Raw genomic sequence first — 15937 nt, 5'->3', positions numbered from 1 at the left:
AGCATACGCTCTGCCGTTGCTCCATTCAAACTCCTCCGAGGAAATTGGGAACCACAGTCCCCCCATCTGGTGATCAGTGGGTGTCCCAGCTGTCAAACCTCCCCCAATAGGTGAGAAATTCTCCAGGCTGGAGTACCCCTTTAAGGTCCCGATGATCATAGTAATTGTGCAATGTATCTGTAATGTCTCATAATGTATCACAATCGGTGACATCACTACCTGATAGAATCGTTGGTCAGCAGCGAATATGAATAGAAGAAAGGATTATTTGGAACATCCTGTCCACGGAGATTGAAAAGCCCTGCAGGAAACAAGAGAGTCACATGATATTTGGTGGCGTATACTGGGAGTCTCTGGGAGGGCCCTACGTGGGGTGTGATTACTGCAGAGAACAGATTTTTGAGAGGTAAAGTGAGACTTATCACCTATCAAAATAAACCTTCACTTTTGTGGCGGTTCGGAGGACGATATTGTACATACAGGTGTAGCAGAACTGAGTCTGTCACTCATATCATAGCTCTAAATTATCTTAAATGACTTTTCCAGTCTTATACAAGGAAGCTTTAGCCCCCCAGCAGGTTAGGATGCGCTCTGTTCTTTCTGCAGGTAAAGCATATTACAGTTTTAGAATCAATAGAGTTTGTTCTACTTTAAACAGCTGTAGTTCTGTAAGGGCTAGGCTTCTTGGCTTTAACAGTGCACGAAAAGCGTGTCAGTAGCCCTTACAGAACTGGAGTTACAGCTGTTTGAAGTGGGGTTGGGAATACTTAATTTACAGCTGTTATTTCAGTCAGTGTGTGTAGAGGAGAGAGGGAGCTGGACAAGCGCAGCAGAGAAGATCTGTGATTCTCCTGTCATTCTCCCAGTCCCAGAGGAGGGGCTTCATGTTATCACTACCCCATCCCCCATAAATCAGAGCACATATTTACTGTTTGATTGCTACATATACATTTTTTTTTTAAAGAAAATTAGTGAACTGATGAGGACTTGCTCAATTAATCACTACTCTACACTGTTTAACCCTGCAGATGCTGCAATCATTGCTGATAGAGGCTTCTAAATGTTGTTACAGAAAAACATTGAAAAATCTTTTTCCCCTTGCCATGTTGACTGGGACAATGTCCTAAAAAATAAGAGTATAGATAATAAATGGGAAATGTTTAAAACTATTTTAAATACTCACTGTGAGCGGTTCATACATTGAGATGGAGAAAGAAAGACTTATTACAAAGGAGAGTAAAACTAACCCTAAACTGTTCTTCAACTATATAAATAGTAAAAAGATTAATTAATACTGAAAGTGTTGGCCCTTTAATAAATAATGTAGGAGAAATTGTAGAGGGCGATGAGGAGAAAACAAATATATTAAATAGTTTTTTCTCCAGTTATTCACAGAGGAAAATGAAATGTCAGATGAGATGCAGAGTGATAAAGCAAACTCTCCACTAAATGTCACCAGTCTCACCCAGGAAGATGTGCAGAGGCGGCTTAAAAGGATTAAAATAGACAAATTATTGAGTCCTGATAGCATACACTCCCAGGTTCTAAGGGAATTGAATACTGTGATAGACAGACCCTTGTTTTAATAGTGACTGGGTCTGTTCCATTAGATTGGTGCATAACCAATGTGGTGCCAATGTTCAAAAAGGGGTCAAAAAGTGGAAACTAGGGGCTGGTAAATATTTGAAGGGTTTCTAAGAGATGCCATCCTGGAGGACCTCAAGGAAAATAGCTGTATAACTCCATATCAGCACAGGTTTATGAGAGATCGCTCCTGTCACACCAACTTGATCAGCTTCTATGAGGAGGTAAATTATAGACTGGACCAGAGAGTCATTGAATCTTGTGTATCTGGACTCTTACAAAGCATGTGATACTGTGCCATATAAAAGGTTGGTATATAAAATAAGAATGCTTGGTCTGGGTGATAATGTGTGTAAGTGGGCGATTAACTGGTCAGTGATAGAAAGCAGAGGGGGTTTATAAATGGTACATACTGTGATTGGGTCACCGTTACTAGTGGGGTACCACAGGGGGCAGTATTGGAGGGTTTACTGTTACTAGTGGGGTACCACAGGGGACATTATTGGAGGGTTTACTGTTACTAGTGGGGTACCACAGGAGGCAGTATCGAGACTTTTTCTTTTTAATATATTTATGACCTGGTAGAAGGACCGTGCAGTAAAATATCAATATTTGCAGATGATACAAAACTATGTAAGGATATTAATACAGAGATCTCTCCCATCATCTATTTATACCCAGGACTGTAACAAGGGGGCATGCTAATAACTATGTATAGATATATCAGGTGTCAGTACAGAGATCACTCCCATCATCTATTATACCCAGGACTGTAACAAGGCGGCGCTCTGATAACTATGTATAAATATATCAGAGATCAGTACAGAGATCTCTCCCATCCCCTATTTATACCCATGACTGTAACAAGGGGGCACTCTAATAACTATGTATAAATATATCAGGGGTCAGTACAGAGATCCCTCCCATCATCTATTTATACCCAGGACTGTAACAAGGGGGCACGCTAATAGCTATGTATAGATATATCAGGTGTCAGTACAGAGATCACTCCCATCATCTATTATACCCAGGACTGTAACAGGGGGGCGCTCTAATAACTATGTATAGATAAATCAGGGGACAATACACAGATCTCTCCCATCATCTATTTATACCCAGGACTGTAACAAGGGGGCACTCTGATAACTATGTATAAACATATCAGGGGTAAGTACAGAGATCTCTCCCATCATCTATACCCAGGACTGTAGCAAGGGGGCGCTCTAATAACTATGTATAGATATATCAGGGGACAATACAGAGAGCCCTCCCATCATGTATTTACACTGAGTACTGCTCCTGTAACAAGGGGGCGCTCTCTACATCTAGAAAAAAGAAGGTTTCTACACCAATATAGAAGGGGGTTCTTTACTGTAAGAGCAGTGAGACTATGGAACTCTCTGCCGGAGGGCGTGGTGATGTTCAATTCGATAAAAGAGTATAAGAGAGTTCTGGATGTCTTACTTGAGCGATACAATATTATATGTTATAACTAGCTGATATACCCGGCTTTGCCAAAGTTAATTTTGTACAGGTGTTTATCTGGTGTTCACACAGAAAATCTTATGAAGTTGTGGTTACTTTAGAGATACAGAGGAAAAAAATATGTTCACCATTTTGCATGGTTCTTTGCGTTACCCAGGAAGCACCACGTGGAGATAACCATGCAACGTTTCCTTTATATAAAATGACATCAGGAAGTGAGAGAATTAGATTACATACGGAAAATGTGGACGCTAATTCTTTTGCGCTTAGAATTGAATAATTGAGTTGGGACCCATCAGCTTTTCCTATTTATGACATAATCAATGCTCGTGCCAAATTTCAAGTTTCTATGACATCGGGAAGTGAGAGAGTTAGATTCTGTACGTAAAATTTGGACGCTAGTTCTTTTGTGCTTAGAATTGAATAATCGAGTTGGGACCCATTAGCTTTTCCTATTTATGACATAATCAATGCTCATGCCAAATTTCAAATTTTTATGACATCAGGAAGTGAGAGAATTAGATTACATACATAAAATTTGGACGCTAGTTCTTTTGTGCTTAGAATTGAATAATCAAGTTGGGACCCATTAGCTTTTCCTAACTATGACATAATCAATGCTTGTGCCAAATTTCATGTTTTTACGACATCGGGAAGTGAGAGAATTAGATTCCGTATATAAAATTTGGACGCTAATTCTTCTGCGCTAGAAATGAATGATCAAGTTGGGACCCATTTACTTTTCCTATTTTTGAAATAATCTATGATTGTGCCAAATTTCATGTTTCTACGGCATCGGGAAGTGAGAGAAGTAGATTACGTACGTGAAATGTGGACTCTAATTCTTTGGCGCTTAGAATTGAATAATCGAGTTGGGACCCATTAACTTTTCATATATATGACATAATCAATGCCCGTGCCAAATTTCAAATTTCTATGACATTGGGAAGTGAGAGAATTAGATTATGTATGTAAAATATGGACGCTAATTCTTTTGCGCTTAGAATTGAATAATCAAGTTGGTACCCATTAGCTTTTCCTATTTATGACATAATCAATGCTCGTGCCAAATTTCAAATTTCTATGACATCAGGAAGTGAGAGAATTAGATTCCGTACGTAAAATTTCGACGCTAATTCTTTTGCGCTTAGAATTGAATAATCAAGTTGGGACCCATTAGCTTTTCCTATTTATGACATAATCAATGCTCGTGCCAAATTTCAAGTGAGAGAATTAGATTACGTATGTATAATTTGGACGCTAATTCTTTTGCGCTTTATATTAAAAAATCGAGTTGGGACCCATTAACATTTCCTATTTATGACAATCAATGCTTGTGCCAAATTTCAAGTTTTTATGACATCGGGAAGTGAGAGAATTAGATTCATACATAAAATTTGGACGCTAATTCTTTTGTGCTAGATTTGAATAATCGAGTTGGGACCCATAAGCTTTTCCCTTTTTATGACATAATCAATGTAGGTGCCAAATTTCATGTTTCTATGACTTCAGGAAGTGAGAGAATTAAATTACGTAAGTAAAATGTGGACGCTAATTCTTTTGCGCTTAGAATTGAATAATCGAGTTGGGACCCATTAGCTTTTCATATTTATGACATAATCAATGCCCGTGCCAAATTTCAAGTTTTTAAAACATTGGGAAGTGAGAGAATTAGATTACGTACGTAATCAAGTTGGGACCCATTAGCTTTTCCTATTTATGACATAATCAATGCTCGTGCCAAGTTTCATTTTTCTACGACATCGGGAAGTGAGAGAATTAGATTACGTACGGAAAATTTGGACGCTAATTCTTTTGTGCTTAGAATTGAATAATCGAGTTGGGGCCCATTAGCTTTTCCTATTTATGACATAATCAATGCTCGTGCCAAGTTTCAAGTTTCTGTGACATCAGGAAGTGAGAGAATTAGATTCTGTACGTAGAATTTGGACGCTAATTCTTTTGCGCTTAGAATTGAATAATCGAGTTGGGACCTATTAACTTTTCCTATTTATGACATAATCAATGCCCGTGCCAAATTTCATGTTTCTACGACATCGGGAAGTGAGAGAATTAGATTACGTACGTAAAATTTGGACGCTAATTTTTTTGCGCTAGAATTGAATAATCGAGTTGGGACTCCTTTACTTTTTCTATTTTGGACATAGTCAATGCTCGTGTCAAATTTCATGTTTCTACGACATCGGAAAGTTGGAGAATTAGTGGCGAGTTAGTGAGTCAGTCAGTGAGTCAGTGAGTCAGTCAGTCAGTGAGGGCTTTCGTCTTTATATATATAGATCATTAATAACTTCGGAAGGGTCGGTGATTCGGGGATTATTCTGATTGCCAGATTGGAGTTAGGAAGGAATATTTTCCCCTAAATGGAGAAAATTGGCTTTTAGCTCACAGTTTTTTTTTGCCTTTCTCTGGATAAATATTGGGGGTAATAGGCTGAACTGGATCGACATATGTCTTTTTTCAACCTTACATACTGTGTTACTATGTTAGACAAGGCTTTAAATATTGAAGAAAATAAAAAAAGAACAAATAAAAGGCCATAAATTGTATTAAAAAAAAACTAAAAAAGAGAAAAAACCCTACAACGCAGGATGCTCTACTTTTGTGTAGCAGTCTATAGGGGGGGGGGGGGTGTGCAGATGTGCGCGCAATGCAATAAGAGACGCTATACGTTGCACAATTTTGAGGGAAAAATATCACATCTAGAACTCAGCCATTTAAATTGGAGAATGGTTGTGTCCCTTGCACAGAAATCCGTGCCTTCTGTGCTTACAAAGTACATTAAAATGCATTGATACATGCACCAATCTACCTTGTTCATAGCGCAAATATGTTGTGCTGAAGCATGCAAATTGCAATTACACCCGTGTGAAGGAGCAGCAAGTCTGCAATGTCTATTAGACCAAATTACTAAACTTTAATGTGTCCGAATCCTGTCAGTTTCAAACTTCAGAACTCAGACGTTAAAATCATCCAGGTGCATAAGAGAAACTATAACAATTCCGGCTCTGCTACATCATAGCTACTAAGATCTGTGTAATGGGAAGTGAGAAGCAAGTGCACAGACTTTATTACGGAACCCTGGTGATTTTCATGTTTCCCTGGTGCAAGAACTACAGATCCCAGCATGTCTTCTCATGTGCAGGGGATGGGATGATCAGCCATTTATTGCCTGGACGCTTCTTGGTGCTGAAATCAATCAGCAGTACCTGATGGAGGACGGAAACACCATCAGCCAACACAGGACTTGTGAAAGTATCGGCACAGACGACAACTTGACTGATCCAACAAGACCCCAAAGAGAAAGGAAGCCCCCTCTACACTTCCTCACACCTGGACAAAGTTCACAACATTTCAGTGTGCCTTGTACGAGTGTTAGATGGTTCCTACACTCTACGCTCTCTTTATAGGATGGGACTGATTTGGGAAGGACCTTGGAGGAATCAAGAGGAATAGAGTAAGCAGAGGAATAGAGTAAGCAGAGGAGGTCCAAGAAGACCCCAAGAGATTCTGTAAAGTCCCGGGACCGTAGAGTCTATAGACACATGACACAATCACTCTGCAGGGACTCCATCATCTGTGTAACGAGAGGGTGATATTATTTCCTTCCCTGAGGGCAGAACCTACATGCACTTTCCTCCAGAGCTGACAGCAGGACCGCAGTTGGCTTCTGTGAATGTTGTTCCATTTGTTTTCGGATGTCGATCACTTTTTCCTGCCAGGTGCTGCCTGGAAAAGAGAGAACAAAGCAGAGAGAATGACCAAAATATCTCCTCGTGATGCTGAAAACTGGGGAAAATCTGTCAAACATCGCATTATAAATCACAGGGGGGAGGCAGAATACAGACCTCACTTTACATTGCAAGGCCGTATTGTCAAACATATGTAACACGGATCCTTATTGTGGACGTGTCACAGATGACATCACAACCGCACGTCATCAGGATTTCACCACTGTTTCATCAGTATTTGGTTCCTTATATTTTACTTTCCACTGGGCAAATACTGATCCGTTATTACCCAACAGAAAAGTATACAAATAATACAAAAACATGGCCTACTGCATTTAAAAAAAAAAACAACAAAAAAAAACGGCTGTGGAAAATACGGCCAAGTGAGCAGATACACAGATTTACATTAGCCCTGTATTACGGTTTGCAAAACGGGGACCAAATATCGAGCTAAAAGCGTCCTATTACATATTCATTAGAGAAAAAACAGCCCATCCACCCAATTCAGGACCCCTCCCCCACCTGCCTCCATGCACAGTCCATGCAGCCTCTTTAAGGACTCCTGGATGTCACAATTTTGTAGTCCAAAAGTTACAGACGTTTAGGAGAAACTTCTATTTTGTTAGTAGCAGTCAGACCCAGAACTAGTCCTGCATATTCATGAGCTCCAAACTAGCCACACCCACCTCACCCTCCAGCCAATGATTGGCATCTCTCTCTATGCTCAGACAGCTGTCAATTCTTGGCTGGAGGGTGGGATGGGTGGAGCTAGCCTGCAGCTCATGAATATCCAGGACTACTTTAAGGCTGGTGTCACATGACTGGATGTGTATTGCGGATCCTGCGATCGGTGTCCACGTGGACTTTCCCTGATAAAACCTAGGCAGTGAAAGGCACATATTTTCGATTTTTTCCTTCACACTCACGGGTACGAATTGCGAATTCTATGAGCGAAAGAAAAATTGCAGCATGCTCTATTTACTGCATAATCCACACAGATGGCCTCCACTGATGTCAATGAAGGTGTCCGCCCCGCAGCCCATACACAAGTAACGTTGTGTATGGGCTGCAGGTACCAACATCATCACTAACCGAGAGCACAGGAAATACAAACAAAGAGGGAAAAAAATTACTGCACATAACCGCCTGCAAGCCTCCGCGGCCATCCGCAATACAGTGAAGTGCCGGTAGGCAATACAGGGTCACCGATAGGCTCACAGACGGAATATGCTGCAGGCCTTCTGAATCTGACCTGGTCGTGTGAATCCGGCCTAAACAGTCCTCTATGTACCTGCTGCTACTGATAAAATACAAGTTTATCCCAAACCCCTGCACAGATCCACACAACAGATATATCACTGTAATCAACGTGTCTGTCACTACCATATGCTGCCACCAGAGGGGGCAAAAATATGGTGACAGTCTCTTCGAGATTCCTTTCTGCCTGCAGCAGTACTACACCAGGCGCCAATACTGCACCAGGCATCAATGCTGGACCACGCACCAGTGCTTGCCCAGGCACCAATACTGAACCAGGCACCAGTACTACACAAGGCACCAATACTGCACCAGGCATCATTACTACAGCAGGCACCAATACTACACCAGGCATCATTACTACACCAGGCACCAATACTGCACCAGACACCAATACTACACCAGGCACCAATACTGCACCAGACACCAGTACTACACCAGGCACCAGTACTACACCAGTACTGCACCAGGCAACAATACTGCACCAGGTAACAAAACTGCACCAGGCCCCAGTACTACACGAGTACTGCACCAGGCAACAAAACTGCACCAGGCACCAGTACTACACCAGGCAACAAAACTGCACCAGGCCCCAGTACTACACCAGGCCCCAATACTGCACCAGGCACCAATACTGCACCAGGCACTAGTATTGTACCTGGCCCCAGTACTGCACCAGGCAGCAGTACTACACCAGGCAGCAGTACTGCACCAGGCACCAGTACTGCACCAGGCACCAGTACTACACAAGGCACCAGTACTGCACCAGACATCAATACTGCTCCAGGCATCAATACTACACCAGGCACCAGTACTGCACTAGGCACCAGTACTACACCAGTCACCAATACAACACCAGGCACCAGTATTGCACCGAGCACCAATACTGCACTAGGCAACAGTACTGCACCGAGCACCAAAACTGCACTAGGCACCTATACTACACTAGGCAACAGTACTGCTATAGGCATCAATACTACACCAGGCAAAAATATGGGGAGAGAGTCTCTTCAAGCTTCCTTTCTGCCTGCATCAGTACTACACCAGGCACCAATTCTGCACCAGGCACCAGTACTGCACAAGGCACCAGTAATGCACCAGGCACCAGTACTGCACTGAGTGCAGTACTGGTGTCTGGTGTACTACTGGTGCCAGGTGTAATACTGGTGCCAGGTATATTACTGGGGCCTGGTGCAGTATTGGGGCCGAGTTTACTACTGGTGCCTGGTGTAGTACTGGTCCCTGGTACAGTATTGGTGTCTGGTGCAGTACTGGTGCCTGGTGCCGTATTGGTGCCTGGTGCAATATTGGTGCCTGGTGCAACAATACTGCACCTGGCACCAGTACTGCACCAGGCACCAGTGCTACACCAGACACCGGTACTACACCAGGCACCACGACTACACCAGGCACCAGTACTGCACCTGGCACCAGTGCTACACCAGGCACCAGTACTACACCAGGCCCCAGTACTACACCAGGCCCCAGTAATACACCAGGCCCCAGTAATACACCAGGCACCAATACTACACTAGGCACCAGTAATACACCAGGCATCAGTAATACACCAGGCATCAGTACTACTACAGCAGGCACCAGTACTGCACCAGGCACCAGTACTATACCAGACAACAGTACTGCACCAGGCACCAATACTACACTAGGCACCAGTAATACACCAGGCATCAGTACTACTACAGCAGGCACCAGTACTGCACCAGGCACCAGTACTATACCAGACAACAGTACTGCACCAGGCACCAGGACTGCACCAGTACTCCTATGGAGTTGTAACAGCAGATATCGTATTCTCACCTACAAACTCATTGGGGATGTCGTAGATCCTGTTGTCCGGAAGAGTGGGGCGCTGGCCCCCCCACACGGCATCCACCAGATTGTCAGGGATTGAACTGAGAACTTTCCCAGAATCCTGCAGTAAATTGTTGAAGGACTGCCAGTCATCTAGAATGGAGATGCAAAGACATAATGGTACTTATCATGTGGCAACCAGCTGTCTTCTAGTCAGGGGGACCCCATAGATGTACCTACAGGTGTAGCAGAGGTGAATGTGAAATGAAAAGTGGCTTACCATAATTACAAGTTCTCCCCTCTCCATTGGGAGTTCACAGGATAGGGCATTAATTATTGATTAGTGGGGGTCTCCCTGCTGATCTAAAGAACAGGGGTACTGTATCCCTGTCTTCCTCATTGTGGGGTTACTGTACCCCCGCAGTGAGGAGGAGACTGATTGTAGTGCCAGTCGTGCAAGGGCAGCAGCGCTCCATTTACTTTCAATGGGACTGCTGAGTACCGAAGAGGCACCCGCCTGGATCTTTCCATCAGCCCCAGTGAAATGAATGAAGCACTTGCAGTTCATGCTCGGCCAGCGCTCCCTTCACGTTGACATCGCTGCTGGGGAAGTAGCAACCCAAACAGTGACAGGAGAGCGGGACATGGGAGTCCCATTCTCGTGAGTGTGGAGGATCTCAGCAGTAAGACATACTAGTAAGTGAATATAAATTATAAGCTTCAAATGGGGACAGGAAATGTAAAGTCCCGTGTAATATGTATATGTAATATGAATAAAGGGAAATATTATGAAACACAATGAGAACATACAAACTCTATGCAGATGTTGTCAGATTTGAACTTAGGACCCCAATGCTGCTAGGAAACAGTGTCTAACATCTGAGTCCCATGACCAACCAATTTTTTTTTTTTTTTCAAATCAAATTTTTATTAAAGATTTTTGATACATACAAGGGGTACAAGACATAGGTTGATCATTGGCCTACTACATCCAGAGAAAACTAGAGAGGTTACATAAAAATACTGAGACATTATCATACGTTATCTCTCAATGATTGCCGATGAGGTCAGTTGGTGCGCTACATAAATGACCATGCCAAAAACTAAGGATCATTCTTAGCGTCTAAGCGTAACTTGAAAGCCTCGATCAGGACAAACAGGGGGGAAGAGAGGGAGGGGGAGGGGCTGTGGGTATTAGGTGTGTATAATGGACATCCTTCCAGGGGCAGACGGGCACCGTCTCGTTCGTCCCAGCATACCAGTCGCCTAAGTCTCATCCATGGCGCCCAGATTTGAGTGAATTTATCATGGGAGTTTGTAGACCAACTATGTAGTTCTTCTAAATTGTAGAGGTTATCAACTCTATCTTTCCATTGTCTGAGCGAGGGGGGTATGTTTTGCATCCAAAGAGAAGGTATTAAGGACACAGCTGCATCAAATAGAAGGGCTAATAGTCTGTCCTTCAGCGGGTGAAATTGGTGTGACGGTCTCCACAGGAGGACCATGTCTGGTGAGATGGATAAATTCGGGGATGTGACCAACCAATTTTAGGAGTATTGGTGACATTCCATTCGGTTCTAATTCGAACCAAAACAATTTTTTTTCCTGAAAGCAGGTGAACCAGCTGAAACAAACTTTTCAAAGTTCACTCATCTCTACTGAACAACATCATCACCATGTGATGGCAGCAGACATCAGCATGGGACCCCTGTGACTGGGTAGCAGTATATTTAACAGCTCAGAGTTTTACAAAGTGTTTAATAATAATCTTTATTTGTATAGCGCCAACATATTCTGCAGCGCTTTACAAGTCAGAGTCATGACATCCAGTATTAAACCGATGAACATCTTGAACAATAGGGGTGCGGGCCCTGCTCATAAGAGAGTACAGACTATAAGGAAACATACATATAGAATACTATGTATATGCATAAAGCTTTGTGAGTTGTTCACCAGCCATGTTGTACATAAGTGGATAAGAGGTGCAGTGGCGTGTGTAGGGGCCGCAGTGGGAAGAAAGGGGCAGGTTTCGAAGAAGCAGGGTACATGGAGGAGTGTAAATTAAGGAATACGGTAGGCCTCTCTAAGAAGTGATGTTTTTGGGGTACAATAAAGCTGTGGGTGTTCTTAATCAACCTGGCTGTCTGAGGTAGCACATTCCAGAGATCTGGTGCAGCACTGGAGAAATCTTGGAGGAGAAAGTAAGAGGTTTGGATTAGAGAGGAATTTAGTATAAGGTGATTACCAGAGCGGAGAGCATGGGTAGGGTTGTAGACTGAGATGAGGGAGGAGATATAAGGAGGTACAGCACCATGGAGAGCTTTAGAGATGAGAGTAATGAGTTGAAATTGTATTTTATATTTGACGGGAAACCAATATAGTGACTATCACAGGGTGGAGACATGAGTGTAGTCACTGGCACAGGGTGGAGGAGTCAGTGTAGTAACTGGCACAGGATGGAGGGGTCAGTGCAATGACTGGCACAGGATGGAGGCATCAGTGTGTAGTGGCCCCTCCATAAGTGTCATAGATGTCATGTCTTTAATGTTGATGCTCTGTGCAAATTGTCTTGTCTGCAGTTATGTGTATTGCACACCTGCAGCATGTAAGAGGTTAATGTCTGTGACTGCCTGGGATATGTCTAGAAAATGTAACAATTTGTGTTCTCACATGAGTATGCATGATATATGTGAGTGCAAGAGGAGAATAAAGGGGTTCCATTGCTACAACGGTTGAGTGTGGACGGAGAGTGCCGGCCTCATGGGGGTACCTTCAACCCTCATTTGGTGAAGAATGGAAGAGGAAGAGAGGTCCCCTGATGACCTAGTTCCAGGGCTTATAACCTAGGAAAGAGAGAGAGAGAAAGAGCCTGCCTTAACTCCGTAATTTGTTCTTTCTTGAACTGGTGTGAAAAGTTGTTCATTCTGCAACTAAAGTTCAGTCACTGACCGTTCCCAGTGACTGAAGTTGTCAAGTTACTCGTTTGTGGAATCTCTTACTTCTCCTGATGGACATCCTACAGAGTAAGGAACGGTGGCGTCGCCCGTGACATTTCTTCAAGTCCACTACACCACCTATTCAGGTAACCACTACCTCACCATTCCCAGGAAGAGGCCTGGTGGTGCCTTGGCCATGGTTGCACGTTTCCCTCAGGGGAGGAGTTGGCAGTGCCAATGTGACATCCCTAATAACTACCCCCGCCATCTCCTCAGTGGATTGCCTTGTGTCTTGGTCGTTGCAAATGCACAGGGTGGGGTCATCAGTGCAGTGATGGCACAGGGTGGAGACATCAGTGTAGTGATTGGCACAGGGTGGAGGCATCAGTGCAGTGACTGGCACAGGGTAGAGACATCAGTGTAGTGACTGGCACAGGGTGGAGGCATCAATGTAGTAACTGGCATTCAGGATGGATTGGAGAGGAGAGTTTTGTGAGGGGAGGCCTAATTAGAATTGAGTTGCAGTAATCAAGCCAAGAGAGGGGCGTTCTGTGGCACAGAGTATTAAGGCAGCAGAAATGCTCACAACCTAAAGGTTGAAGGTTCAGTCACTGATTGGTTCCAGTAGTCGGCTTCAGAGGTTGGAAAAATGAGTACCCAGCTTGCTGGGGGGGGGGGGGGGGGTAAAGATGACTGGGGAAGGCAATGGCAAACCATCCCACAAAAATAGTCTGCCAAGAAAATGTCACGATGCAACATCACCCAAGGAGTCAGTCATGACTCGGTGCTCACACCAGAGGACCTTACCTGATCAAGCCAAGAGTGGATCAGGGCAACAAAAAGAGTTTTTGCTGTTTCTGCAGTGAGGACAGGGCTGATCCTGGCGATGTTTTTGAGCTACAAGTTACACAAGCGATAAAGGGACTGAATACGTGGAGTGACGGAAAGGTCTGAATCCAATATGACTCCTAGACAGCGGGCATACTACTGAGGTGTTACAATGATAGCAAGCACTGAGGTGGAGGTATAAGGTTTAGGTTGGTCCATAAAGGGTGGAAACACAAGAAGTTCAGTTTTTGAGAGGTTCAGTTTTAGATAGCGAGACAACAAGATGTTAGAACTTTTATAAGAACTAAGGGCTTCTACCCACTAGCATTTTTTTAAATGCTGCAATATCGCTGTGTTTTTTCGATGGGACTTTCTAATGTTAAAATGGCATCGCACAAAATTGAGAAAAACCACAAACTCGAGATTTTAACATTAGAAAGTCCCATTGAAAAAAATGCAGCGATATCACAGCATTAAAAAAACGCTAGTGGGTAAAAACCCTAAGAAATGTTTTATTTTAAGAAAATGTCCATTAAAGGGGTTGTCCCGCGCCGAAACGGGTTTTTTTTTTTTTCAACCCCCCCCCCGTTCGGCGCGAGACAACCCCGATGCAGGGACGTACAGACAGCTTACCGGAGCGCTTACCTTGATCCCCGCGCTCCGGTGACTTCTATACTTACCTGTGAAGATGGCCGCCGGGAACCTCTTGCTTCGTGGACCGCAGCTCTTCTGTGCGGTCCACTGCCGATTCCAGCCTCCTGATTGGCTGGAATCGGCACGTGACGGGGCGGAGCTACACGGAGCCGCTCTCTGGCACGAGCGGCTCCATAGAAGACTACAGAAGACCCGGACTGCGCAAGCGCGGCTAATTTGGCCATCGGAGGGCGAAAATTAGTCGGGCTCCATGGGAACGAGGACGCTAGCAACGGAGCAGGTAAGTAAAAAACTTTTTATAACTTCTGTATGGCTCATAATTAATGCACAATGTATATTACAAAGTGCATTATTATGGCCATACAGAAGTGTATAGACCCACTTGCTGCCTCGGGACAACCCCTTTAAGTGAGCACATACCGATAGAGAAGAGGAAAGGGTCAAAGCCGATTGCATCTCCATCCTGCAGTTCTTGTAGGATCCAGGGCACGATCTCATACGCTGATACTGGGCACAACAATAAAGTAATTTCTAAGAATTCATAGATGACATTAATACTTAGAATACCAACACTAATACTACTAATAATACCACTATAATACCAACATCGATACTACTGATAACATCACTATAATACTAACACCGATACTACTAATAATACCATAATAATACTAATACTAATACTTCTAGTACCACTATAATACCAACACTAATACTTCTAATACTACTATAATACCAACACTAATACTTCTAATACTACTATAATACCAACACTAATACTACTAATACCACTATAATACTAACACTAATACTACTAATAATACCACTATAATACCAACACTGATACTACTGATTATACCACTATAATACTACTTCTAATACTACTATAATACCAACACTAATACTACTAATAATACCACTATAATACCAACACTGATGTAATGATTATACCACTATAATACTACTTCTAATACTACTATAATACCAACACTAATACTACTAATACCACTATAATACTAACACCGATACTACTAATAATACCATAATAATACTAATACTAATACTTCTAATACCACTATAATACCAACACTAATACTTCTAATACTACTATAATACCAACACTAATACTACTAATACCACTATAATACTAACACTACTACTAATACCACTATAATACTAACACTAATACTACTAATAATACCACTATAATACCAACAATGATACTACTGATTATACCACTATAATACTACTACTAATACCACTATAATACTAACACTAATATTACTAATACCACTATAATACTAACACTAATACTACTGATAATACCACTATAATACTAACACTGATACTACTGATAATACCACTATAATGCCAACACTTATACTACTGATAATACCACTATAATACTAACACTAATACTACTAATACCAACACTGATACTACTGATTATACCACTATAATACTAATACTACTAATACCACTATAATATTCACAGTAATACTACTACTAATACCACTATAATACTAACACTAATATTACTAATACCACTATAATACTAACACTAATACTACTGATAATACCACTATAATACTAACACTAATACTACTGATAATACCACTATAATACCAACACTGA

The 15937-nt window shown here is 42.5% G+C and overlaps 1 protein-coding gene across 1 annotated transcript in view; it reads right to left on the bottom strand.

Moving 5' to 3' along the window:
- The window catches only part of XPNPEP2 (X-prolyl aminopeptidase 2), a 61763-nt gene that overhangs the window by 28257 nt on the left and 17569 nt on the right, over positions 1–15937 (bottom strand). Inside the window, exons 6-9 of the mRNA XM_066581438.1 lie at positions 14723–14809; positions 9891–10037; positions 6715–6816; positions 220–301 (exon numbers count right to left, since the gene is read on the bottom strand). Of these exons, the coding sequence (XP_066437535.1) occupies positions 220–301; positions 6715–6816; positions 9891–10037; positions 14723–14809 (418 nt within the window). The remainder of the gene's footprint in view (positions 1–219; positions 302–6714; positions 6817–9890; positions 10038–14722; positions 14810–15937) is intronic.

The sequence above is a fragment of the Eleutherodactylus coqui genome, chromosome 10 (assembly GCF_035609145.1).
Source record: "Eleutherodactylus coqui strain aEleCoq1 chromosome 10, aEleCoq1.hap1, whole genome shotgun sequence".
NCBI lineage: Eukaryota > Metazoa > Chordata > Amphibia > Anura > Eleutherodactylidae > Eleutherodactylus > Eleutherodactylus coqui.
This window is presented reverse-complemented; position numbering and strand designations above follow the sequence as displayed.